Raw genomic sequence first — 27,640 nt, 5'->3', positions numbered from 1 at the left:
CAATGTTTTGTGTGCTTTTAAGGGTTTTTTTTACATGTGTATGTCAAGCTGGTAGAGGTACCAAAGTGCTAAAACAAGAAGGGGGGGGGAAGAAAATAATGTTTTTACATCTTGTTGAACAGTTTTCTTGAAATGAGTAATGTATTAATTCTTTTAAAAGCCTTCAAATTTTATCAAGAAAGTCCTGCCTTTTCACAAAAACTTTTCCAGATGTAGCATGCTTGAGTGACCCAACTAATAGGAAAGTCTAAATGAACATATCTAATAGTTTATGAATATAAGGAATTGTACCGAATGATGGGAATTTGAAGTACTTTGCAACTCTTAGAGACTTGTGTAACAGAATCCCAGAAACATCTCAGATTTGCGCTAAGATTTCCCATAGGGTCATAAAGAGTGGAAAAGACCTCCAAGACCATCGAGTCCAACCCATATCAAGTTGTACAAGGGCTCAATCTATATCTTGTGGTTTTTTAGGTCTCAGGAGCTTTCAGGAAGTCTTGGGTGTTTTACTCATAATTTCACGTAGCTTTTTGTTTTCTGGGAAGAAGTATCCAGTTTTTGCATCTCTCATATTTTAAAATCAATCAGACTTTCTGGCTTGTCAGAGTGACCATTTAAGTTACTCTGTTGGGAGTTCCCAAATTGGAAATTTCTTAAAGGTACCTTTATTTTATGTGTAATTAAAATATAGATCCATTACTAAGATTTTTTAGAGGATTTTTGTTACTCGATACTGTTAGATATATGGAAAATGTGATCTAAGGAACTTTAGGTTTTCTTGTGAATTTGACCCTTAGAATATTTTTTGTAGGAATGAATAATTAAAGACATGGGAGTTGAGTGGAGGGAGGATGAAACACGATCTATTTTGCTAAGATAGGTCATGTCAAACTGACCTAGTATCTTTTTTTAATAAGAAAGTAGGTTTTCTAGAAAAAGAAATGTGCTAGATCTGGTCTCTCTGGATTCTACTGAGCCATTTGACATAGTGCTGCATCCAAATTACTGTTCAAGGTGGAAGAAAATTGAGTTGGTGTAAGAACTGTAAATGCACTCAAAGAACTGACCCAGGAGAGACAGCAAGAGGTAGATATATGCAATGAATTATTCTATGGGAGTTGACTTGTTTAGTTTTATTGAGGCTTTTTTGTTTTGGGGGTTTCTTTTCTGGAGTTATCATGTCATGCTGTATTCAAAGGAGGCTATTGAAACTTGCTGATGGGAGGAGGACATTAATTTCCAGTACATCGTTTTAGATGGATGACTATACAATTAGTCGTACCATTAGGTAATACTAAAGGGATGGAATTCAACCCAGCAGAGCGTCAGGCCACACATTGTTATGAATTCACTTTCTGAGTTTAACCTTGATGTCAAAATTAGCAGTCTAAGCTGTTATGTAATCACTGGAAAAGAGGCAGATTTTTAATTAGGCACCCAGCTCCTGCTTTCTATCTCAACTGTTAAAAGAGCCAGGGTGCCTGACTCTGGCATCTGTGCTGAATGCCTGAAATTGAATGGTGCTTCCTCAGCTTTGGAAGTAATGCAACAACTTTTCTATTAATAGGGAGTTCAACTATGGAAGACATTGAAGGAGAAAGGCCTATGTGAGGGTGAGTGGGTTCAAGTTTGTCTCTAGTCTGTCGATTTGGCACCAGCATGAAAAAATGATGGATAGGGTCTAGGCAAGTGTCAAGAGAGGTATTTCTGGTTGAGGGAAGGCATCTCAGCTGGGAGCTTCTGGGCTGGGACCTGGTCTGGAATAATGTGCACCACTTCCTATGATACCCGAGAAACTTCACCTCAGTATGTAACAGTGTCAGAGAAAACCGAAAGAGGGTAGGTTGACATTAGATGTGAGAAAAAAATTTTTTACTGTGAGGATGGTGAGATGCTGGAACAGGTTGCCCAGAGAAGTTGTGGATGCCCTATCCCTGAATGTGTTCAAGGCCAGGTTGGGGGCTCTGAGCAACCTGGTCTAGTGGAAGGTGTTCCCTGCCCATGGCAGGGGGATTGGAATGAGATGGTCTTTAAGGTCCCTTCCAACCCAAACCATTCTAGGTGATTCTAGAAGAAACTGCAGGAATAATCAAAGGACTGATGTTACAAGAGGAGTCTGAAACAGCCGTGTTGAATATGTCAGGAAGACTAGCAAAATGGGAAATGTGATTGCTGTAACTATGCTGCTCGAGTCATGGGGAGCTTTGAAATGTGGCTGCTATCGGGTAGGTGATAGCTAACAAGCAGGATGGCTGTAGCCCATGAGAGGACTAATGAAAGTTTATGTGTAACAGTGTGGTATTGTACGAAGATTATGATACCAAAATAGAAGTGTCCAGTTGTATGATTTAGAGGTGATGTGAACTTAATATATGACACTTCTCAGTGACTGGAGTTTGTGTGTGCACCTAGCATGTGGATAAAATATTTAACCGGCACAGAAATGAATAGTGATAATTGCATAATATATGACAGTAGTCAGTAGGAAAATGTTTGATGTACAGTTAAGGAGGAGCTTAAAGATTTATGAAGGGCAATGATTACTTGGATTTTTTGGACTTAGGGCTGTTTGGTAGCTTGTGCTTTTTGATCGCTCCTATAGAGTGTGATATTTGCTGTCTGCTGTATTGACCTGGTGCTTCCCTGCATTGCACAGGGAAAGCTGTGTGATAAATCAGGCTTTGAGTGAATGTGTAGGGATGGACAAAGGTGCGTTAAGTTCAGCTTGTGACAAGATACATTTAGAAGCCAACTACTACACAGCCAATTCATGACCACTGAGAGAAAAGCTTGCTCTGAAGTAAAAATTGTGGTTGTAGATCACTGATGTGCCTGTAGTGACAAATGATGGGTGCAACACTTAGAGTCAGTGACAGCCCTTGCCCCAGATACCTGCTTAGTTTGACAAATGCTGAAACTTCTAACTCTGTTAGTGAAGAGCTGCCCTTTGCCTAGATGCTGGTTTGTCCCAATACGAGGTTTGAAAAGGAGCCGAGTTCTTTGAGCAAGGGTGAATAATGTGCTTTCTGATTTGTTGCAAATCCTGAGATGTTCTGAGTGGCTTTATCAACTGTTAAGACATTGATCAGGTTGATCTTTATCAGAAATCTTCATAAAATAACAGGAAGCAAATGCCGCAGCAAGAAACCTTTTTAATGTACTTCTGGCAGCACTGTGTAGTTCTCTAGTTATTTGTTTATTAATAAGTGCTTGGCCTGTGTTTCTGAGGTTTTTAAGTGCTGAGAAGAATAGCAGGAGAGAGTGGTATGTCTTCTCTCTCTTTTTTTTTTTTTTCTACTTCCTAACTAATTATTGTATAGTGGTACTAAGTTATTATTGTTCTGTGGTGAAAAATTATGATCTCACAGTCCTTACTTGGAAAGTTGCCCCAGTAAAGAAAAAAAACACTGTTTATGGACTAAATTGTAAATAGTTTGGCAGGGGGTTGTTCTGTTGGAAAGAAATTGCTTTGAATGACAGTCCATGAGGAGGGTGATAAGAAGGGGAGGACTGAGAAGATAAGCGTGAAAATGTGTGAGGGCCTTTTCAGGTTTATTTTTTATTAGTCATGGTCAACTGCCTTAGATTTAGAGTCTGTCCCAGTTTAGGTATGGCACTTTTTTCTGTTTGCTGGGTTTTATTTAGCTCCAAGTCACGTTTTTCTGGCTAGTAAACTGGGGTTTTAATTTGAAAATCTGTCTAAGCCTGTTCCTAAGAGACTACACTTGGAGCATCTCAGTCCTGCGTAGCTGTCATTTATAAGGATGCTCAGAAAAACTGGAAAAACATCACTTGAAGACATTTTTGGAGAAGATGATAAGATCTAAGGGGCTTCCACCTCTAAATTACAGGAAAAAGACGTCTCACAGTCCTATTGGGGAAGAAAAAGAAATAAAGGAATTTCCAGCAAACCTCTCCTTCCCCGATTCTTTGTGCGTGTATGGGGTGGGGGTGAGGGAGGTGGTGGTGGATGAAGTCAGCACAATGTACTGTTGTAGATCATTACTAAACATGAGATGTTGGAATGCAAATTTAATCCTGTTTCATAGTCTTTTAAGATAGCTGTTTGAAAGTCAGAAAAAATTACCTTTTGAAGATTCCTATCCTTCCCTACTCAATTCTATATAGTTGCCTCTTTGGCTTAACTCCAGTACAGTTCAGTGAAGTGAATCCCATCCAAGACTGTGCACCTTGCTTAACTTTTTCATAGCGTGGTGTTTAGTCAAGGTAAATACTGTCCTCATGGTTTGTTCACACAGATTCTTAAACAGTATTAGAAAACTAAATATTTTTCACAATAAAATAGGATCTGAGTGAACTCTATCTCATGTGCAGTACAAGAGAGAAGGTTGGTTTAACTTACTTGCATATTCTGTTGTGATAATTTTAATGGTATATTTTCTGTTTGGATAGAATATATGCTATAAAAACTAAAGATAAATTAAGCCAAGGTATTTTGGAGGCTTGTAGGCAAGCATGACAGAGATAACATTAATTTTTTCTTAAAATCTGTTTATGTTGATTTTGCTTTGAAAACAAGAATGTATCCATTGCGGAATATTTATGTTCAAGATTGTTCTGTAATTTCCATATTAAAAAAACCTACACTTAATGCAGTTCCCGCTAAATTTTACCCCCAGAAATGTTTAGAACACAAAGATAGTCTAAAGGATGTATTGTGGCCCAGGCCCTTATAAAAGCTTACTCTGTTTGAAAGCATTTTAAAAATAAGCTGTCTGAAATTGCACTTTATTGTTGACTTTTTGCCCATTTTAACATGAGCAAACAAAGAAAAGGAATAAAAAAGTGCTGCTCAGCTTTTAACACCAAGCTATTTTTAGTGGACTTTTGAACATTGATCCAGTGCTTCTAAATGTAGGCATTTTCACTGTGATTGTGCATGTTCACTTCGGAGAATTTCCTTTAGTCAAAATCTGCTGTGATTTGTGATAAGGTGATTTTTGGAGCTGTCCCAGGCAGCAGACAAATATTGTCAAACCTTCAAAGTGGAGATGTAGAGAAAAACAGCTGTGTGGAGGAAACTCCAGCTGTGTAAATCTACAGGTTTGGTACAGTGTCCTGGATAGTGGGATTGATGGACCGAGGCCAATGGTTTGAGGTTCAACAAGGCCAAGTGCTGGGTCCTGCACTTGGGTCACAACAACCCCAATGCAGCACTAGAGTCTTGGGGAAGAGTGGCTGGAAGGCTGCCCAGCAGGAAAGGACCTGGGGTTGCTGGTCAATAGCAGCTGAACATGAGCCAGCAGTGTGCCCAGGTGGCCAAGAAGGCCAACGGCATCATGGCCTGTGTCAGCAATAGTGTGGCCAGCAGGGCCAGGGCAGTGTCCCTCTGCACTCGGCACTGGTGAGGCTACACTTTGAATCCTGTTTTCAGTTTTGGGCCCCTCACTACAAGAAAGACATGGAGGTGCTGGAGCATGTCCAGAGAAGGGCAGTGGAGCTGGTGAAGGGTCAGGAGCACAAGTCTTATGAGGAACAGCTGAGGGAGCTGGGGTTGTTTATTCTGGAGAAAAGGAGGCTCGGGAGCACCTTATTGCTCTCTACAACTATCTGAAACAAGGTTGTAGTGAGGTGGGGGGTTAGCCTCTTCTCCCAGGCAACCAGTGACAGGACAAGAGGAAATGGCCTCAAGCTGTGCCGGGGGAGGTTCAGATTGGATATTAGTAAAAACTTCTTAACTGTAAGGGTTGTCAATCACTGGAAAAGGCAGCCCAGGGAAGTAACTGGTTCACCATCCCTGGAGGTATTTAACAGAGGTGTAGATGTGGCACCTGGGGATATGGTTTAGTGGTGGACTTGGGAGTGCTGGGTTAACAGTTGAACTTGATGATCTGAGTGGTCTTTTCTTGTTATTCACCTGGCACTCTTATGTTTGTTAATGTCATTCCATAAGGTGACCCAGCCTCCATTTAATAAATGTGACAGGTCCCTTAGTCTTCAGTGAAGACTGTTAGCACTAGATGAACAAGACCAGATTTCAGAACCTAAACCCTTAAGGCACCAGCTGTGATTTATATGGGTGGCAGGAGGGAAAGTGCAAACATGAGCTACCTCTGATTTTTCTTTTTAAAGGTATTCATTTTGTTCATTTTGTTTTGAGGTGAAGAGTAAAGATTTTTGTTCTTCAGTCTAGAGAGAGGGAAAACTTTTTCCTGAAGAAAAACACTCCTGAAATATTTTTCAACAGATTTATTTCCTAAGTAACTGGGACTCTCCATGTATTCTGTTTTGTTTTTTTTTAATGCATTAAAGTTAATACAGGAGTTAAGCCCAAGTTAATACAGAATTCTGTGATTCCACTATGAACAACTGGTAACCTTAAGGAAAGGAAAAATAAATTAACACCTTCCCTACAGAAATAAGGTAACAGCTTTATGAAGGAAAACTAGTAAAAAACAAGTTGAAAATATGTCAAATTAGTGATTGAAATGTCATGGTAATAATCTGTTGATAATGGGAATACAAAAAAGATGATAAAGAATCAGAGTCCATTCTGTTTGGCTCAATACCATATTCTGCAGCAAAAACCTCCTTCTATCCACTGTTACTGGGAGAGAAATTTCTTGCTTTCTAATTGTGTGTATATATATAAATAGTTTAGTTTGGTTTTCTGACATTTTTTTTTAACATTTGTTAAAATAGCAGAAGAGCTATGCGTATTTTCACATGCCACCCTGGAAAGGTTTAAGCTTGGCACAGAATTGCAGTTATTTATCAATATATCAATATATTTTGAGGTTTCCATTGTTAGTGCAAAAGAGGTTATCACTGCTTTTATTTATTACTGTTTTGTAGTTCATAGGCTATAGAAATAAGAACTAGGTAAAAAGAGAAATTAGAGTAAGGGAATTTAAAATATTTTTAAACAATAAGGTAGGAGATAATATAAAATATTCTAGGTCAACTGATGCACTCTCAAACAGATGAGCTCTTAGCTAGTTTGCATATTTAAATGGCTATTGAAGATAAATTCTGGAAAAAAGTCTTTTGTAAACATTTCAGACACGTGGCTCTTACCAATACCTTGAAAAGTAGCATTTAGTTTCAGAATTACAAACTGTAATATTTTCTGGTGTATTTCCCTGATATTTCTCCATGAATCAGCTTTGAAAACCATATACTATAAGAAGAAAAGCCTTTTCTATTTTGGGTTCAAAGTATGACAAATCAGCATTGTTTTGTGTGGTGCCTGTTGGTGCATTTTGTCCTCAAACAATGGGTTATATGTGTTAACCCATTTACTTTGATGGGTTAAGAAATAGTTGTAAAGTCAACCCTTCCACACAGGGTCTTTTATTTTTTTGAGAAGGAAAGTTGTGAGAGTGATGCTTTCAGATAATATTTGACATGGAAAGAGAAAAAAAGGAAAGAAGAAGTTCTTGAGGACTCATTTTTCGAGGGAGCAAAAGTCAGTTGGAGGGATCAGTGGTTATGGATACCTATGGACAAAACAGATACCCAGAGCACTGAAAATGAGTGGTCTCAATTGATTATATTTTACCATATGCATTTGTTGATATTTATTCAGCTTTATGGAGAACTCACTTGGTCGAGCTCCAGAGGGCTTGTCTGTAATGGAGAGCTTGAATATCTTGCTATGCAGTGAAGGGCAGAGTCAAGTGCAGACAAAAAATATCTCATGATTTTTCTTCAAATCTTAAAGCAGCTTGTAACTTTCCCAGCACAGTTCCAGTCACCTAGTGCTGCTCTTCTGGGTCTTGTTTAAAAACTGTCCTTTTTTTCCTTTACCAGGAGCACCAGTAACTACCAATAAGTGCTTGGCATCCATTACAAAACATTTTTCATTAAACTAGACAAAATCAGTACACTAAATAGGAGCCTCACAGAAGGAAGGATCCCTTCTATGTCCAAATACATCCATCACTACAGAGATGGCACTGACATATTGTAATTTTATGTTTTGGCTTTGGAGTCATATAGCACAAAAGGAATAAGATATCTTTTATCCTGACATCAGTTTCCATATTAGTGATCAAAAAGGAAAATCTGAACATGAGAGCTGAAAGGGCTTTGGTTGTAAAAGTGCCTGGAAAACAGACACAACAATTACTACATAGCCACTGCTTTCCCAGAACTGAGGAGAAATTCGTAGTGTATTTTGCACTGTTGAATCCTGCAGTCTGAGTTGTAATCTTGGCAGGTTAAAGAGTCTTTTTATAACATGACAGAAGACATTAGGAAAACCATTTGGATGTGCTTGCAGATTCTATTCTCACTTATACAGGAGTGACCTGGGGGTGTCACTGGAAATGAAAACAGAATGTGTTCTAACAACAAGTTATTTGGATGCTGCGGTTGTCCACTCCCAGGCGATGTAATTTTGTCTGCAGTTGTAAAATGCAGATAGACCTGCAGTTTCATGACATTTGCTTTTATGCCAGTTTAACTGCAAGCAAAATTGTCTACTTGTATAGTGGTCATATTTTGAAAATGGAAGTGTTAATAAATATATTAACTTTTGCATCTTCTACCTGACTCTATAGTCTGGATCTCTGAAAACACTCATCCATGTGTAAGGTTGGAGTTTACAGTACCACTCATTGAAATTAGCTAAACTGCTTGTGGGGCTCAGGTCACATAAAAACTTGTAGAGTGTAAAAGAAGTATAAAGAACAGTTTTTTTGTGGCTTTCGCAGTCTTTATTGTGCACTGAGACTACATACCTGAGGTTCTCTAGCACTCAGATAATTTCATAGCCAAGATAAGGATGTGATTTGGTAACTTGTTGTGTGTGGAGTTCTCCATAAAATCTAGGTCTGTTTTACTGCAGAGCCATCCCTCCTAAGATACTTAGCCACAGAGATGTTCAGAGTGGAAGAATTAACAAAGTGCTTGTTGAATGCATACTAATACCACTTTTTCTGCATCATACTTTAGTAGCTGAGATTTTCATAGGGATTTGACACTGCTTTAACTTCAGTATTAAAAGATCTGCTGGGCTTGGGTCGGGTGTTACTCTTCTGCATTTCAATCAGTGGTCCCTGGCTTCATTCCCTATAGGTAATGCCAGACTCTGATTTTTTTCTAACTCACTTTTATTTGGTTTAGCCAATGGCTTGTTTTGGGTTTTTGTAACTGTATACTTCATAAAGAACTGTTTCATCTGTAGAGTTTTAGTTACAGTTTGTTTTTATTTTCTTTGTTGAAAAAATATTGCTTTCTCTTTTTTTCTTTCTTAATTGCATAAAGAGGTTATTAATAGACTTTCCCTTTTCAGAACTGGAAAATACCCAGAAAGGCATTTACTCACACTTTCCGAATACAAATTTGCTTCTGAATTGAGACCAAACATGGAAAAATTTAGAATGTTAGGTGAATATTTTGTGTAGTTCTGAGCAGATGGAAACAACTGTTTAGTTCTTAGAATGTTTAAGTTGGTGGGTTTAAATTGTCCATGAACTATGCAAATAAAGTTGGTGGGAAGTGATTGAGGAAAGCAACCTGTGATCAGTAACTTTAAATTATACCAAAGGGTTCATCCACTGGAATGGAAAATTTTCAAGGAGTTTTTGAATGAGAAAAGATTGAAAACTTTTGATAACAGAGTATAATAATGTCCCATTTAATTTTATCACAGTTCTAGCTTATTTCACTTCTAACAGTTATAAAGTTTAGTTTTATGACATTTGCTGTTTTAAAAAGCAGTTTGACAAAGCTGTATTACAGTGATGTCTGTGATTCACAGCGTGCAGACAATCACGTTATGTTTTCAGTGGAAGCAAATAGATTGTAACATGGACATTATCCCAGTGATAATAAACTGTCCTGACAATGTTATGGCTAGCTCTCATTCTTACATCTTTAGTCTATAAAAACTCTGTAAAAGAAGCTGTAGAGATGAGGTCTGCAGGACCTGAAAAGGCTGGAAACAGGAAAATTAGTGCTCCTAACTGTTGAAAAAAATTATCTCATACAACAGGACAACAGCATCTGCTGGTACATGTAAACAGTGAAGAATGGCACCAAATTCCACATCTGTGCCCTTACACTCAAAATCTTTTTTGTGTGCAAAGATGAAACACCCATTACATCTAATAACAAGTAGTTGTTGTTACTATAATTAAAGTTATTAAAGCCTAATCCAGGAATCATTACTTGGCCCAGTCTCATAATTACTGATAAAGAAATAATGCTTCTGTATAAGGAAAAATCTCAATAAATAACAATGCGGTAAAATGCACTGAATACACAAAGGGTCTACCTTTTTATCATGCTGTAATGCTCACCCTTTTCCTCCTCCTCTGGATCATAAGGCAGTTTCATTCTGATAGTAGGGATGTAGAGGCATTTCAGCAGTTGTCAGTATCCAAAAGACTTCAGATACTGAAGGATCTGAATATCTGGGGAATATTATGTTCATCTTGATAGTTTCTTCTTCACTCTAGGATCCACTTGGGGTTGTTTTTATGTTTTCTGAAAAAGCTTTTAAACTTGGCTCTTCTTCAGTGGTCTCCAGCTCCATGTTACAGTCAAATTTACTATATGTGATACCTTACATACGTATTTGATCACCCTAAAACCAGTTTTGTCCAGCTTTAAGTCTGTGAGCTATAGCCACAGTGTCTCTCAAGTGCTAGCTCTGTACCCTGTCTCTTTTTTATCCCATGCTTCTACTCCATTGTATGTCTCCATGTCTGAAGGCCTCTGCTATGATACCAGGCCTGTATTTTTCTACACTACATCATGTTAAGAGTTGTAAAATGATAATGGCATCATGCAAAGATTAAAGTGAAAACAGGTTAGCCACAGACATGCATGCTGTTGGAAAAGTTGTTGTCCCAGCTAAACCAAGTTTAATTTCAGGCTAAAACAAAGTTGCAGGCAGGTCAACAAAAGTTCAAACAAAGCAAGCCTAAAAAACTTAAGTGCTCAGGGTTTGTAAGCCTCTACAGGGCTTGTGGCTGATCACCAGTGATGGCAGTGTGGTATTACAGGGCTACAGGGTAACAGTGCTGCAAGGGCCAGCTGCGACTCTGTCAACATACTGTCTGTTGTGTTACCCCCAGACCTTAAATACGGAGGTCTGGGTGTGTTGCCCAGCTCGGAAAGTTCTCAGGATGCTTGTCATCTGAATCGGGTAGTGCAAACGTGGAGATGCCTCACAGAACACCAGTACTGCTCATTATGCTGTTTGTCCAGTCTCCAGCACTGCTTGCTCTCAGAGAGAACTCTGGGCTTTATTAAACTTTTGTTCTGACCCAGTCTGTAAATTCAGCTTTTGGTCCCACCCTTTTGCCAGTAGGTATTGTCTCTCTGGCAGAGACAATGGATGTAGGAACCTGTGCCCACACTGAGATACAGTTCAATATCTTAGTTTAACCTGTTGCTGAAAGTGGCTTTGATAAGATGATGGACTGCAAACCTGTGTGACTGAAATGCAGCTACCTGTTCTCATCTGAGTCAGAAGAGCAAGACAGGTAGCTGTGGGCAGAAACATCATCTCTGCTGCCTTGCTGTGGAGGTTTGACTACTGAGGTAGGCAGCATGCTTATGAATTTCTGATAAGGTGTGGTGGGAGGCAAGAGGAGTTAACAAAAGTTGGTGTCACTGTTGCTTGCCTTAGCATGCAAAAATTGAGAGTCAAATATATCAGTCATAAGAGTGAGTTAGTCATGAACTTTAAGAAAGGAAATTATTTTGGGATGCATCCTTCACATTTTCAGGCTTTTCTGTATCCATGCAAAATTTGCTTATAAAAAAGGTGAGGATCAGATAAACTTGGCCTGTAGTAACACACCAGTTTTATGAGGACGTTAGTGCTTGGAGAATTGACAAAAATCTGACATTTAAGTTCATATTTTGAGCACTGAATGCTACAAGGAACTCAGCACTAAATATATGTCCTTTGTCTTTGTGTAGCATTTATATCTTTTTTGTAATCATTGCTATCATCCCTGCTGCAGTTTTTATTAAAAAAAACCAACTTTTGAAGCCCACTAAACTTCGTCAGTTCTAAAGATTGATCAGTACTAGTTGATGAAAATAAACCAGTAGATTGTGGTTAGAATTATTTGAAAATAGTTTTTAAAATCCATGGCCATACCCTATAAGAGTCTTATAAGAATTCTTGGAATTCTTGGAATTCTGGACTAAAATGTTTATTATTTATCGTCTGTTAGTAGATGAGAATGAAAGAAAAGAATGTTGTAGCAGAATAAAGTGTTGCATAACACATACTGCAGCTACACAAGTACTTTCTACTGTCTCTGTCTGAACAGACTGCTTTAACCTGTAGTATGTTGGAGTGAGGAGACATGAGCCTTTTAAATAAGTACCTGCAATATTTTTATTTTTCCATGGGTGTTCATATGTTTGCTCATTTTACACATGAAACCAGTCAGAGCAGTAAAAATATACCTTTAGTTACTCTTACCAAACTTTATCTTTGTCTTTTCTATCTCAGAGATAACATAATATCCACTATAAGATATTTATTTTCTATAATAACTCCTTTGTTCAATCACACCTCAACAAAGTGTTTCGGTAAGGCTGATAGTCAGAACTGGGAAACCTCAGGGGAGTTTTCACAAATTTCAAATTCTTGAAATACGGTGTTCTAATAAAAAACTGCTGATCCTACAACAGATGTAATGATCACAGTGATTTATAGTCAAATTCCTAGAAATGTCAGTGAGATTTGGTCTGATTTGCTCTTATGACACTTCAAAGACATGCAAGCAACTTATGGTGTGATTTTTTTTTTGTAGGTCATGTTTACTTATTCCAGTTTTGTGCTACTGATTTAGGGTTTTTTAATTCAGCAATCAAATATGGCCAGTTTCAATATATTCCAAATACTTTTCCAGTATGTTTTAAAATCATCAATGGTTGTCAATACATGTGATGGTTCCTACATGGTTGGGTCTCAGTAGCTCTGCTACAAGTTAATCACAGAATGGGTCAGGTTGGAAAGCACCACAGTGGGTCCTCTGGTCCAACCTCCCTGCTCAAGCAGGGCCATCCCGGAGCACATGGCACAGAATTGGATCCAGATGGTTCTTGAATATCTCCAGTGAGGAAAACTCCACAACATCTCTGGGCAACCTGTTCCAGTGCACAGTCACACACCCAGTTAAGTTTTTCCTCTTACTCAGGTGGAACTTCCTGTGTGTCAGTTTCTGCCCGTTGCCTCTCATCCTATTGCTTGGCACCACTGAGAAGAGCCTGGCTGCATCCTCTTGACACCCTCCCTTCAGATTCTTATAGACATTGGTGAGGTCCCCTCTCAGTCGTCTCTTCTTGAGGCTGAACAGACCCAGCTCCCTCAGCCTTTCCTCGTAGGAGAGATGCTCCAGTCCCCTAATCACCTTCATAGCCCTCCTAGGCCTGCTCCAGGAGGGAGCATTACATGTCTCTCTTGTTCTGCGGAGCCCAGAACTGGACACAGCACTCAGATGTGGCCTCACAGGGCTGAGTAGAGGGACAGGATCACCTCCCTCAACCTGCTGGCAATGCTTTTCCTGATGCACCCCAGGATACCATTGGCCTTCTTGGCCCCAAGGGCACATTGCTTGCTTATGAACAGCTAGTTGTCCATGAGGATCCCCAGGTCCTTCTCCACAGAGCGGGTTTCCAGTAGGTCAACCCCCAGCCTGTCCTAGTGCGGGGGGTTGTTGCCCCCGAGGTGTAGGACTCTGCACTGGCTTTTGTTATATTTCAGGCAGTTCTCTGCCTATCTCTCCAACCTGTCAAGGTCTTTCTGAAGGGCTGCACACCCTCTGGGCTATCAGCCACTCCTCCCAGCTTTGTGTCATCAGTGAACTTGTTGAGGCAGCCTCTGCCCCTTCATCCAAGTCATTGATGAACAAGTTAAACAATACTGAGCCCACTATTGAACCTTGGGGGACACTGCTAGTGACAGGCCTCCTGTGATTTGTTACAGAAAATATTTTGAGAAATTGGTCAGACACTGAAGCAGCACACCCCTTCCGTTGTATCTTACAGGGTGATCTTACTATTAACCCAGAGGGTAGGACTGTCATTAAAAAAGATTTCTTTCACAGTGACAGCTGTCCCACTGAGGCGTTGAAACAGGAACAGTGGTGGGAGGCGTAGACTGTTGTTGGCCTGGTTGGAGTTACATGCCTATGCTTTCAAACTGCCAGCATCCCACCACTTGTTTACGTGACTCCAGAAAGAAATGTAGGAAAGAACTGTGCAGTCAGAATCTTGGCCGGCAGCAACCCTCTCTCCCATTGATTTAGAAAGGTCAGGGTAGACAAACAAATAATTTTATGTTCCAGGAAGAAGAAATAAAGGCAGCACAAAGGAATCAGATATCTGGGGGAAAAAAATTACTTCATTTGAAAAGACATCCAGTATCATAGCCATTAGACATAGCCCAGGCATGCAATAATAAGAAAAAAAAGATATATGGATCAGAAAACATGCAGAAAACACAGTTCAGGAGTACAAAACAAATGTTGATGGAAAAATATGCACCAGCAGATTTGCATTAGTAGCATAAAACAACTCCAGTTTTGCTATTCTGCCTAAATCTTAGTAATAACCTTTGTGGAATACTACTCCCACACTAACATTTATTTTTAATTTTCGAAATACTTCACACTCTCAATTCCTGAGTCAGTTGAATGTCTTATTGAAAACACATATGCTAGAGAAAGAATTTCTCATCTTCAGATGCTACTGTATATTTTTAATTGATATAAACATTTAAAAGAGTAAGAGTAGGAATTACAGCAAGTCAGAACAATGACATATGAAAATAAAGAGTGCTTGGGAGATTTTTTTGGGAGTGCATGTGACTTAATGGATCATTCTTCCATGTGGGAAAATGTAGTGTCAGGAAAGTAAAGTTTCAGCTGTGACCCTGAGGTGCAGTCCTGTTGCAAGGGTGAAGGTCAGTGGTTTCAGGGCATTGTCAGATCCCATCACACATATAGTGCTAACAGTACCACTGTGATTCCTGGATTGTTTTGACCAGAATACGTTAGCTTTAATTGATGCTACTGTGAAGTGGATGAGTATTATTGGCAGATAAATCAGATAGTTCCCTAGACTTTTTGTTGTAATCCAAACTTGACCAAAACTTCGGATTACAGATCTAGTTTCAGTGCTTTTATCCCTCTGTGATGTCTGTGGTCCCCTTGCATTGCCTGTATGTCGGAGATTATTTTGCTGCCATCCATCTGTAATCAACAGTATGTATGAAATCTTTAACAAACATCGTGTGTCTGGTTCATCTTTATTTCAAGTCATAAGCTGTTGGGGTTTGGGGTTTTTTTGGGTTTTGTTTTTTCCTGCCTTTGTTCCCCTACCTCATCCTTTCCTGCAGCAGGAGTAGCTCCTCTAGAGCGGGGTTAAGCTCTTTGTTTTTTCCAGTTAGAGCAGTGCTGCTTCTGCATTGTTAGCTTCATGGCTGTGATGAAAGACTGCTTTAGAAGAGTCAGGTGTTAGGAGGGTGTTCAAAAGACCGTCGAATTCAGAAAAGTGTTTCCACTCCAAACTCCTCAACAGGAAATATGGGCTTTTCCATGTTTGTATAGGCAGTGCGAGAACCCCATGTTATGAGAAGTCATCCCATGCATAGGAAACTTCGCCACAATGTACCCAGAATGTTTCCTGTGAAGAGGGTAAAGGTTAGTTTGGGGTAAGGACTGTTTGTAAGCTGTTTCTGCTGGTAAAATGACAAGAGGGGGCTGAGAGGGTTGGACTTCAAACTGCCCTATAGCAAGACTCATCATTTTCTAGGGCGTTGTGCCATGTTCAACTTGATAAAAGCTGTTCTGCAAAGTGAAACAGAGCTGTGCTTTTTCCTTGTTGGTTAACAGACGTGTGTGCTACAAATGTTCACTTCCACCCCTGGGTGTGTGTATTTTTGTACTTATAGAAGAAGTACTGGAGAAATAGAAATACTGTGATGACAAGTGAAATTAAAACAATATCTCATTAAGAAGAATGCTAATTGTATTTCATTTGTGAATATAAACAAATAGTCTTAATTTGCACAAAGAATTAAGTGGCCTAAATTGCAGTTTTCTATAGAAAGTACTTAAATATATTAAAGAGGTAAAATTAGGTTTTTAGATTAATTCAGTTTGCTGAAGTTTCTAGTGGGGAAGGACCAAGAAAAAATTCTTGGTGACTTACGTATTTATCTGTAAGTAAGTGGGATCTGTGGATGGGAAAGCAAAGAGAAAGAAACCTACTTTCTGATGCAGAAATGTCTTTTTATCTAAATATCGCTAAAGGTTGCATTTGGGAATTTCCACACTGCACAAATACATTCATTGTATCTTGTGGTAGTTGATTTCATTTTCTTGTGAAAGACTTTTCCCTGTTCTTCCTGAGGTTACCTACTTGCTCAGAATGCTCAGGTGGGCTTCAGAGAGTGACGAGATTCTTCAGGCCAAACTTCATTGTCCTTGGTAATCAAGATTCTGGTGAGTGGGAGAGTGGGAGTTAAACCAGTTTGTGAAGGAAACCTGGACTTAAGAAGTAGACTGAGAGGGGAAATACGGCCTCTTTGTGGAGCTGACAAATTAGCACCTGCTGAGTATGTTTTTGGTGGGGAAGTAACGTCGGTGGGAGGCAAGGGTTCATATTGAATGCTGGTACCACTTGCTTTCTTTTGCCTTCCCATGGACATAGTAAGAGGGATGACCTAGATCATGGAGTGAGTGGACTGAAACTCTGTTACACAATCAACCTATGGATCTGCAGTAGACATAGTATGTGTTACTGCCCCCACAAGTTGGGCTGGAAGGATCTGACTCGAGGTGTCATGACCTTCACTTTTCCTGTTTTGATCTGTGTGAGATTCAGGATATTCAGTCTCTCATTAAAGGAGACAGAAGAGCAAAGTGCATGTCGGACTGTGAAAAAACCAGCTCTTTATCTTAGCTGGTCTTAGCAGGCTTTTGCTGGAAACTGCTGTCCTTTGAGCTGATGTTTTGCTCTTGGGTTGCCTCTGCAGCCGGTAGTGATAGGGTTGATCCAGGCCCTCACCTCAGATCCTTGCATGGTTGATAAAATCCTTGCATCTTCTTTGAAACAGCTGTTGGAGGTGGGTTGCTGGAATTACTGAAAAATTGAGTTTGAGCCAAGATGGCAAATTTTGTTTCACTACCAAGGTTTTCTATCATTGGAGGTAATAAACAAATAATAAAAATTCCCTATATGCTAGTTATACTAGAGATGGTGCTCTTACAGGAAAGGCAACATAGTCATAACTTACCATAGTCTGGCATTTCATCTTTTCCATTATTTTGTCCATATTGATTACCGTAAATAGGATGTTAGTTGAAAATCTGGCCATGCTGCAGGTCCAAAATACTGTTTCAGGTAGTATTCACTTTCACTTTTTTGTGTGTTGTTAAAACATTTTCTATCAGAGAAACTTTTTATTAAGATGTTATTTGAAGAATGCAGTTGGCTGAAGGAGTCCTTGGTGTTTCCAAATAGATTTTTCAGGAAGAGAAACCCTAATTTGAAAGGTTCAGGGAATACACCTTACAGTCTGGAGGGTCTAGAGAGTTGTAAAAGTAATTACAGTTCAGCAAGTACCCCGAAACTACTTTTTCACTCCCTCTTGGAGATGATGGTAAATGTTTAGTAGGATTACATCCCCCTTTTTTCTTTCCTCTTTTTTTTAAGCATTAAAGAAACTGTCAGACTCTCCCTTTTTCTCTATTATTTTCTTCATGTCAATGTATCAGTAACATTTAGCCTTCCACTGCTGTTGCATTTTCTGCTTTGGCATACCAGTCAATAACAGGAGTATCCTCTTTCTCCTGCTTGTTGATGTGTGAATGGGAAAAAACCTGTTTCTTGCAGTTTGATCTCACCTGACACGTTTGTTTCAAGGGGTAGTTTGGCAGAGGTTTGTTTTTTTTTCCAAAAAGATACCAGACCAAAGCATTTTGCTAAAACAATTGGTGAGATAAGGAGAATATTAGCTTGTAGCTAATCATCCAGGGTTTATTCTAGGGCGGAGATAATCATAGTTTTTGCTTGAGATGTTGCAAGCAGTCAAGAGTGAGACCAAATGTCTCCAAGTTTCAAGCCTATGGGACACGAGGCCATGCAGCTGAGCAGGGTGGCATTTGCTTCCCACAGCCAGCTGACAGGACTGAGGGTAGCAGGGCAGAAGTGGCATCTGATGAAGACCTCTTCTTCCGCTCATGTGTTTTTATGCTAATAGAGCACCAAATAAATATTCACATAACAGAAGGGAGCCTTGTTCAGAAGCCTTCTGAACTGTGGACATGGCCATTATTGGTATTGGAGGTCAACAACAGCTTCTCATGTTGCTCTTGAAAATTGAGCTTGCAGCAAAACTTCATGAAGTTCAAAGCTGCATGTATTGCCAGCATCCGCTGTCTGCAGTAATAGTAAGGGCAAAGTCAAAAGCTACATGTAGATGCATCGTGCCCATCTTCAGGATAGTTTGCCTGGACATGAATTACATCAGCCTTTGGGATTGTTGGCTGCAGGAGTGGCACCAGTTCATTACTATCCATTAAGGTACCATCTTGGGAAACTATCTGGTGTGGTAATACTACCTTTAATTTGGTAGGAGTCTTATCTCCATTGATTTTTATCAAAAACAGGATTATAAAGTTGCAGCTGTTGAAAGGATTGTAATTCAAGCAAGCGATCAGAGCAGCTGTTGCTTGTGTCTATTAGTCCATGCAGTGAGTAGAGGGAACTAACTCATCCCTGCCTGAGCAAGCACAACTGTGGGAGGGATCCAGTTTGCCCAGCTGCAGCATCAGGCCTAATCTAGTCATCTAAATTCTTTCTATAATTAGAGAAAGAGAGGTAGCTTCATGAGGTGACTCATCTCTCCTACCTTGGAAAATGATGACTCATTCGCTGGAAGTGCCTGTGTCTCACCATTGACTATATGGAGAACCTGGGCAGTGAACTGAGATCAGATACCTGCCTCCTTTGTAGTTTAGGTGAAATAAATTCCTTTCTGTAAGTGGTAAGAGCTCATACCTAAGTTCTTAAGCAATGTGGGGTAATTGATAGGGCTGACCATTAAATCAAGAAGCTCAGACTGGGCTTCCCCGTCTCTTCTGTTCTAGTATGGCATAGATGGAATGTCTTAAAAGACATATCCTATTAATGCAAGTGTACTTGAATGAGGTGGTAGCACTATGAAATACAAACCTTCAGTTAACCTGTAGTAAATTTAAAAATAATTCATTTTTTCTGTTTGCTTGTTGCCAGCTGTTTATAGAAGCCTCCCTTGCATGGTAATTTCACCTAATGGAGAAAGATTCCTACATCCCAATCTTTGGAACTTCTGTGTTTTGACACAGGATTTTTTCTCCTGGCAGTGGCAATTACAACTCTTCCAAACAACAAAATTTTGAAAGTTTAACTGTAGAAAAGCAAGTATAGTAGGAAATACTGTCTCATATTCAACATATCATATGCATTCGTTTTTTTTAATAGCCCCAAGCTTTTCAGTAAACATGTTAACATATGTTACCATCAGCTATTCTACCCACTCACCAAATGCTGACCTGAAGTCAGTCCTTTTCAGCATAAGTTTATTTCTTTGTATTCCTACTCTAACTGGTTATTGGTATGACTAGTGCTGGGTGAGGTCCAGTAGAGGATTATACTGTTTTTCTATTTTCATTAAACTTTATTGTGAGCGCTGGTAATCAGAAGTAAAATCTACAGTTAATCTGAGAATGGTACCTGCCCATTGGTTGTGATTTATGCAGTATAAAAAGATTGATAATTAATGCTGATTATTTTGTTGATTTTTTAGATGTGGATTTAACTGATGTTGATACACAAAATCCCTCCACACATGAGGAAAAGAGCTTTCCGTAAGTATGATCCATGTAAGTAAATTGAAACTGTATGATTAGGTGAGAAATTAATATTGTAACTTAAATGAATAGTTAGAGAGCATTAGAAAATTACTAAGCTCAATTATATTTAAATAGAAATAGCTTCAAAACAAATTAAATACCTGACTCTATTTTAACTGCTCAAGGATTGACCCTTTTTAAGGATGTCAGCAACTAAAGATTGTAGCTGAAAGAAACAGCAGGACTCTTTAACCTAACTGCTGTCTGACCTGTACCTAGGCGAACGTGTTAGTTACTCTCTAATAAGGTATATGTAGGTTTGGGGGGAAGGGGCTGTGGCATTCTGTCTAAATCTCTGCAAGCACATCTTGTGGGTCTTTCTTCAGGCAGTTAGGTTTAATGGACTTACAGACTGTTAAACATCACATTATATAAAGAACAAACCAAGGAAAACCCATTGCCGCAAGGAGGGTAAAAAATCAGAAGAATGGAAAGACTTGGAAACTGGCAAAGAATTTTGATGGAAGTTTTGTTTGACCAAATATTAGGACATTCAATACTATATGAGAAAGTCTGGTGATTCACTAGCCACTTAACCACTTAAACGTTGTTAAATAAGAAAATCTTTTTTAATGTGCATGATCCAACCTCCGAATGACCAGGTTGGCCAGAGAGGTATATTCTTGTCCAAAACCAACTGGATGCAGTCCTGAGCAACTTCCTCTAGATGACCCTGCTTTTGAGCAGGGAAGTTGGATTAGATGTTGTCCAGAGTTTATCCAACCTCAACTATTCTGTGATTCTGTATGAAGTGGTAAACTGCCTGCTTTAATTTTTGACTGTCAGAAATTATAACTATAATGCAGAGTGTTATTTCATACATTGTCACTGAGTCTCAAAGCTTTTGGGGATGGGATGTTCAGAGCTCTCAATTTCTGCTTGTTTCACTCAAGAATGCATTTTTTTTCTGTATTTGGAATTGACTTATGACAGTTCTGAGTGGCAGCAAATTGGCCTGTCTGGTAGACGCAGCCCAAATTCCTTCCTTCCTAGAATGAGCTCATTTAAAATCTCATTCCTAGACTAACATAGATGTCTAGGGTTGTGTTCAATTCAGTTGTCTTAAATGCTTAACTTGCATTTGAATTTTAGATGACCAGTGAAGCAGTGCTAGTTAAGATGATGTTAGAGTTCCCTGTGGAGAAAGGGAAATTCTTTTGAAATCCTCCAGAGGGAGATGCTGACTAGTTAAATTCAGAGACTTAAGTTAGGCAGGTTAAATATTCTTTTGGAGGTCTTCAGATGGATTTGTAGTGCCTTTTAAAAGCACAAGTATAAGCTAGGTGCTTTATTTAATTAGAATGCATCTTGCTCATTGTTAGGTCCATCAACCTAAAGGATAAATATTCTTTCATTTTGCAGTATGGTTCAAATGCTTTGTAAAATGAATGAGGGGCTGCTGTGAAGGTATTAGTCACTGTATTACTATCTTTCAGGTTTATCAGATTTTACTCCTCACTTCCTAAATTAATGGTGTTTGTCATAATACTGTGAAACAAATAAAAAATTTCCATGACTGCAGTGCTAACGTGGCTGATGGAAGGAACACTGAAATTTATCAGCCAAGCCAAAACCACCACATTTAAAATCATAACCATTTTTTCTGTAGGTTGTGTGTTTCTTTCCTACTGTAATGTTTCACTTCATAGGCATTGTGAGGCAAGAACAGCTGTCATGGATGTCTGTAGACCAAGAAAGTGTAGGGTAAAGCACAGATGCTGCCATGTGCCACGTCAGCAAACATCCCCTTTTGCTTTTTCTTTCCACCACCATCCCAGAATTTCAACCTCTCTCTGGCCCAGTAGGTTTTATTTACAGTTTTCATTATCCCTTTCTCGTGGCAGTAGAGCCTAGAACAACACAGTGTGCTGACACTAACAGCATTTCCTGCCCTTTTGTTTTGTGCTCTGCCAACCCATTGTCCCTTTGTCCTTATCCCTTGTCCTTCCTCTGCAGACAGAGGCCCCATCTGACGAATTTACTTGTGCTCCCCGGGGATTATGAAAACCAGGAAACTTCATTAAGGATGGTTTAATAACTTAGACAAATGAGAAGAGCAGCTGGTCCGTTAACAAGTCTCTCTCAAGCCCCATTCTCTGACAGAAGAGCCTTTCTTGCACGTGGCACAGTTTTCCACAATTTATTGTAAAATGTTACAGATGTACAGACGTACAGTTCATGCAAATGGAGTTACTGTGTATTGGATCTGCCTTGAGCATTTTATTTGAATGACCTGAGGCGATTTTATGGCAGTAGGTTTGCTGCCGTTGAAAAGAACAGTACCCGATAGTGGCCTAAAATTTTAGTGTTTGTTTTTGCTCTCTCTATTGCTTAGCGTGGTAATGTTAGAGGAATAGACAACCTGCTGCACTCTGCTACTCTGTGAGACAAACATCAGTAAAGCCAAGCAGCGAGAAAAGAAAGGCTCTTCATGAGAAAATGACAGCGAGAGAACACAGTCCCCGCCATGGTGCAAAATCCCGCACTGTGCAACGGGCCTCCACCATTGATGTCACCTCTGACATGCTCGGCCTGTCTCTAACAGGTGGGTACCTCCATGTCAGCTGTTCCTCTGTTGTTGCTCCTTTCAGGATCTACCTTGTACTAATGTTGGGGTTTTTCTTTTAATTGCTAGAAGATTCAGATGTGTTTGGTTATGTGGAGGTAATGAGATAAAGGAATTATGCTAAGAAATTTAAAAATCTTGAACTTGCCACTTTTAAGATAGACAAAGCATTAAAATTGGAGAGGAGATTAAAAAGAGAAATTAAACTAGATTTTGTGCAGTCATGTTTATCAGTCAAAAATAAGCAGTGGGGAGAAGATAACAAAATAATGTCAAGGTCTAGGAAGAGTCTTGGCAACCTCCTTGTTTGACATTGTATAAAATTTTCAAGAGAGTTCAGGGAGCTGAGGCTTATCTCCCCCATCTTTTATGATTAGTAAATTAGGATTGTAACCCTCAGAGGCTTTGTTTCATTAATGATAGAAACAGATACTTTCAGACCTCTTCCTAGTAACTTCCACAGAGGAGATGTATCTGATTTAATAACTTGGAGTTAATTGTGGCTTTAATCCTGGTTTTTTCTACTGATATTAAATGTTTAATATTCCCATATTGCATATAATCTTGCATAAATTTACATATTTTAATATGTTTTATAAACTGAGATCATCCCAGGTTTTCCAAGTAGTTTTTAGATACCAAGGATTACAGAATAAATATTTTAGATACCACTCATGGCTCACTGGATTAAATTATTTTTTTTTTCTATAAAATTTAATTTCTTTCTCTGTATGACTGCAACTTCAGAAAAGAATTCACATGACAGTGATGTTTGGCTAATCTTGTGTTAATTTTTCTGCTTTACAGGAAACATTCAGGACCCAGATGAGCCGATTTTAGAGTTCAGTTTAGGTAGGCTTATTGATTTTTATGCTCATTTTGGTGATGCATGCTGTTGAATGTGTGTGCCATTTTTTAATTGTTGAAGTGCCTTTCATATAGTAAGGTTTCAACTTTACTGTGATTTTTATGGAGTTGTGGTACAGTTTTTGTGCTGCCTGTACAGTATCTTTTGTTAAGAAACCAACAGTTCGATTTTGTGATGTTTTTAAAAGTCTGTAATTAAAACATCTGTCCTATAAAATTTTAAATGTTTACTATGTGAATGTTTACTTTGTTTATATGAAGATACAGTGAAACTGTCTCTACTGTCAGTGTATCAGCAGCTCAGGTCTTCAAGCAAACTGAAGATTTGCTGGAAACACCATTTTAGGGCAGAATGTTTTGTAAGAATTACCACCTATGACACATACCTTCTTTCCTGTGGTCTTTGCTGTCAAGTGTGAGATGCAGAAGTGACCTAAATTCTGAGATAGTTAAATTTGGACAAGAGACTTGTGCATTGACTCACCTTACTTGAAGAATAAGTGGAAAATATTTTTTTCATGAAAATTCAGTCCACATTTTCAACTGCAGCATGGTTTTCTTGGCTTAATAGTGGACTTATATTTGGAAGGTTATGCTCTTACAGCATGTTTGAAATGCAAAATTAGAAAATTTTCTCAGATGTGTGTAATTGTGTTATGAATAATAATCTTAACAAGCACTCTCAGAGCTGAATAAGGTGTTTTAAATATTTTCAAATAAATTGCAAATATCTAGAACTGCAAAGCTGTTTAGGTAAATTTCAGAATTAACTGCCTGCATGTAGCTGAAGCAGAGTTGGACCACACTTCTTGTGCTAGTATGTAGCTAGATAGACTTTGGCTCTGAAGTGTAATATAATTGTGTGGAGTCACTCATTGAAATTTTTGGTAGTTGTTTCCTACTCACCATAATCCCTTCCCAGCAGTTAAACTCACAGTAACATTTCAGAGGAAATAAATTGCTGACATTTACAATTACGAGCTACTTTTCCTCATAGCAGTGCTGCTTGATCAATGTTCAGGTGCTTCTGTCTGTTCTCCATGGGCAAATGCCATTTGGTAATGGGCTTAATGGAGCGTGACTTCAAATCAAATGCAGCCACACTCCTGAGATTCCCAGAGGAAAACCCCTATGCATGTACATGGTTATAATGAGCTGTGCCAGGAGGGTGGATGGGCAGGGGTTAGAAGAGAACAAGTTTAAGTTGCAGCTCTAGAGCTTGGAGCCGGACTGATCAGATTGCACGTTTACTGTTTGCATGCACAAAGGTGAGTGGTGGTAGAACAAATATTTAAGCCCTTCATTGTTTCATTGCTCGGGGTATATAAAATGCTTTTATAAATATGTGGAGTCTTATGGCAATAGGATAAGGATCCTGAATCTAAACTTATTTGTCTGTTGCATACCTAAAGCTTGCAGTGAGCTGCTAACTCCATCGCTAGATCGAAAACCAAATAGTTTTGTAGCAGTGAGTGTAACTACACCTCCCCAGGCGTTCTGGACGAAGCATGCACAGACAGAAATTATTGAGGTAAGTAGTGAGGTACTCCTGGATTAGATTTAAAATTGAAGCTAACACAGGAAGCATTTCTTCCTAACAAGTATCACCTTGCATTAATTTTTGGCTTTTTGTTTATGATTACAGGGAACAAGTAATCCTATCTTTCTAAGCAGCATTGCCTTTTTCCAAGACTCTCTTATCAATCAAATGACACAAATCAAACTCTCCGTGTACGATGTCAAAGATAGATCTCAGGGAACAGTAAGTTTTTTTTATTCTGTTACCTGCCCAGTCAGTGTGGAACAAGGAAATGAGAGGCAAAAAGATAAAACTAGTAACTTTTGTGGAAGAAAGCAAAGGGATAGCAACACTGACCATACAGAAAACAAGATGGGTAGGGAAAGGAGGAGCAAATACTGTGAGATGGACTTGCCAGTTTTCTCAAATAAGGCTTGTCTGCAGCAAGTTTGGGAACCTTGGATTTATATTAAAAAGGTCCTGTCATTTGTTCTCTTATGTTGTGGACATCTTTACTGATCTAGATAATGGAAAGGATCCGGTAACCCTAACTGAGGCTTCTAACCTGTGCCAAAATGCCAAAATGAAACTGTCCTTTTGAACAGAGCTGCTAAATTCCAGAAATCACCCTGCCCTGATACTTCAGTGATTTTGTTCAGGGCTAAGATTTGTTCCCTTACTGAAAAAAGTTTAAGTGACAGTGCTCCCATGTTACTGCTTGGTTCTGTGGGCAACTGAGGCCATTTATTCTCAGACTGTTGTTCAGAATACTGTTTCAGACCCCACCTGTCTGCTCTTCTGTGGCCTCCAGGGACAGCAGAGCTGTCTCTCTCTGACAAGTGCTTCATGGGGAGACTCTGGGGAAAATGAATATCTCCAGCGGAGGTAGGTTCATCAGGAGGAGCTGAGTTTGGGTCAGGGAGGGACTGTGAAGTGTTCACCAAGTCAGTCTGAGCCCTGTTCAGTCATTGCTTTCAGTGTTGCTGTAATGCTGGGCCTAAGCTTGTATATATTAAAGTGCCTCTGCTCATATTGTATAGAAAGAAAAATGCTTAAAGTCCTCCAGTATAAAAAGGATTTTTATTAATTACCAGATTTATGAAATTTTAAGGGTTTTTAGTTAGTTATGTATCAGCATATATAATCTTATTCTTTTTCTTGGACTTTTGTGCCTAATAATTTTATTTTGGGTCTAAGTGCTGTGGACAAAGCCTTTGTTTATAGTGATGGTAAATAATTACAGTTCTGGTACTCATTTTCTTTCAGATGTATTTGTTGGGTTCTGGGACGTTCACTGTAAAAGATCTTCTTCAGGAGAAGTATCACAGGTTGCACATAACATTAAGGTTTGTAATGTTCTTCCCCATTTAGGAATTAATTCTTAATTCTTGAAAGCATGCCTAAGATGTGATGAAAACCTTTTATTTGGTTAGGTTTTTAGTTCCAGGCCACTATTACAGAAAAACTAGTTTATATTGCATGATAATTGAAACATGCAGAACAAGATCTTTCTAGTGTGGTGAGTAGTGGTAGATATTGGTTCTATTGGTTCTACAAGTCAAGAAAGTATTGTCAAGACCAATTTAATGTTTGTGCATTTCCTTCTATCACCTCAGCGTTTGAGTCCATGAAGAGTGGCAGAATATTTCTTTACTGTACTGATGTATAAAGAGCCTCTGATGGGAAGAATGAAACCCATTGAAATAGTTACCTTAATTGTTTGGAATACCTTGGCTTAGATAAAGCATAGAATAATAGAACCACACAATGGTTTGGGTTGGAAGGGACCTTAAAGACTATCTCGTTCCACTCCACTGCCATGGGCAGGGACACCTTCCACTAGACCAGGTTGCTCAAAGCCTCATCCAACCTGGCCTTGAGCACTTCCACAGATGGGGCATCCACAACTTCTCTGGGCAACCTCTTCCCAGTGTCTCAACATAGTGAAGAATTTCTTCCTAATTTCGAATCTAAATCTACCTTATATCAGTTTAAAGTGAAATCTAGGCTCTGTTTACTATTTCAACACCTACCTGTTGCTAAATTGCATATTTGTTGCTAAATAGTGTATTTAGCAAAATAATGCACTAAGAATAGGAGGAATCAGAGTACAGCATCATTGATTGATGTTTTTTTCTAGTTTAATTCATACAGGAAACTTTTGAGGAAAGAACATGACTCAAGGGGGAATGAAAAAGAGGGTGTGAGTCTAATACCAATCCTTAAGGCAGTCATTCTAATCATAGGAATCAAACCACACTCTTGAAAGCCAGTATGAGACAAAGTTGAGGATTGGAGAAGAATTAATAAGGCAAAGTAAAATTAAGAAAAGAGAGCTCTGATGTGTAAATGCACATTACAGTAGTTTCTGTTGAAAGTAGGACAGGCATCCCTGTTGGAGAAGGCAAGGGTAAGTCAACTGAAGGAGGAAAGCATAACCAAAGACGCAAAGGAAGACTGTGTTGGTGGTATTGGCATAAGCAGCACTAGAAACCATGACTGTGATAAACTTGAGGAAATTTCTTAGCCCAGACACCACTAACAAAATATGGGCCAAGCATTTTATGCTATGAGAAGAAATGGGTAAGGCTTTTGGCTTTCCACAGTGTGTTATAAAGAAAGCAAATTACATGATTTCACAATGGGAGTAGATGAGGGAAATGAGTCAGAAAAGGCACCAAAAGTATGACATTGATGCTGGATAAAATAATTTATCATAGGTATGAAGGTGAGAGTGTTTTGAGGGAGATGAATGTGATTGCAGCAATTTCATGCTAGTGTGTTACA

At 39.0% G+C, this 27,640-nt stretch overlaps 1 protein-coding gene across 11 annotated transcripts in view; it reads left to right on the top strand.

Moving 5' to 3' along the window:
• Positions 1-27,640, top strand: part of INPP4A (inositol polyphosphate-4-phosphatase type I A) — a 122,157-nt gene that overhangs the window by 51,446 nt on the left and 43,071 nt on the right. For all 11 annotated transcript variants that reach the window (XM_027674876.1, XM_027674872.1, XM_027674875.1 and 8 more), the window contains 6 exons: positions 19,796-19,856; positions 22,237-22,446; positions 23,275-23,319; positions 24,747-24,865; positions 24,980-25,096; positions 26,120-26,199. In XM_027674876.1, the coding sequence (XP_027530677.1) occupies positions 22,341-22,446; positions 23,275-23,319; positions 24,747-24,865; positions 24,980-25,096; positions 26,120-26,199 (467 nt within the window). In that variant the 5' untranslated portion in view covers positions 19,796-19,856; positions 22,237-22,340. The remainder of the gene's footprint in view (positions 1-19,795; positions 19,857-22,236; positions 22,447-23,274; positions 23,320-24,746; positions 24,866-24,979; positions 25,097-26,119; positions 26,200-27,640) is intronic.

The sequence above is a fragment of the Neopelma chrysocephalum genome, unplaced genomic scaffold, assembly GCF_003984885.1.
Source record: "Neopelma chrysocephalum unplaced genomic scaffold, ASM398488v2 Primary Assembly neopelma1_25, whole genome shotgun sequence".
Lineage (NCBI taxonomy): Eukaryota > Metazoa > Chordata > Aves > Passeriformes > Pipridae > Neopelma > Neopelma chrysocephalum.
Note: the sequence above shows the minus strand (reverse complement) of the source record. Positions and strands in the feature narration are given on the sequence as shown.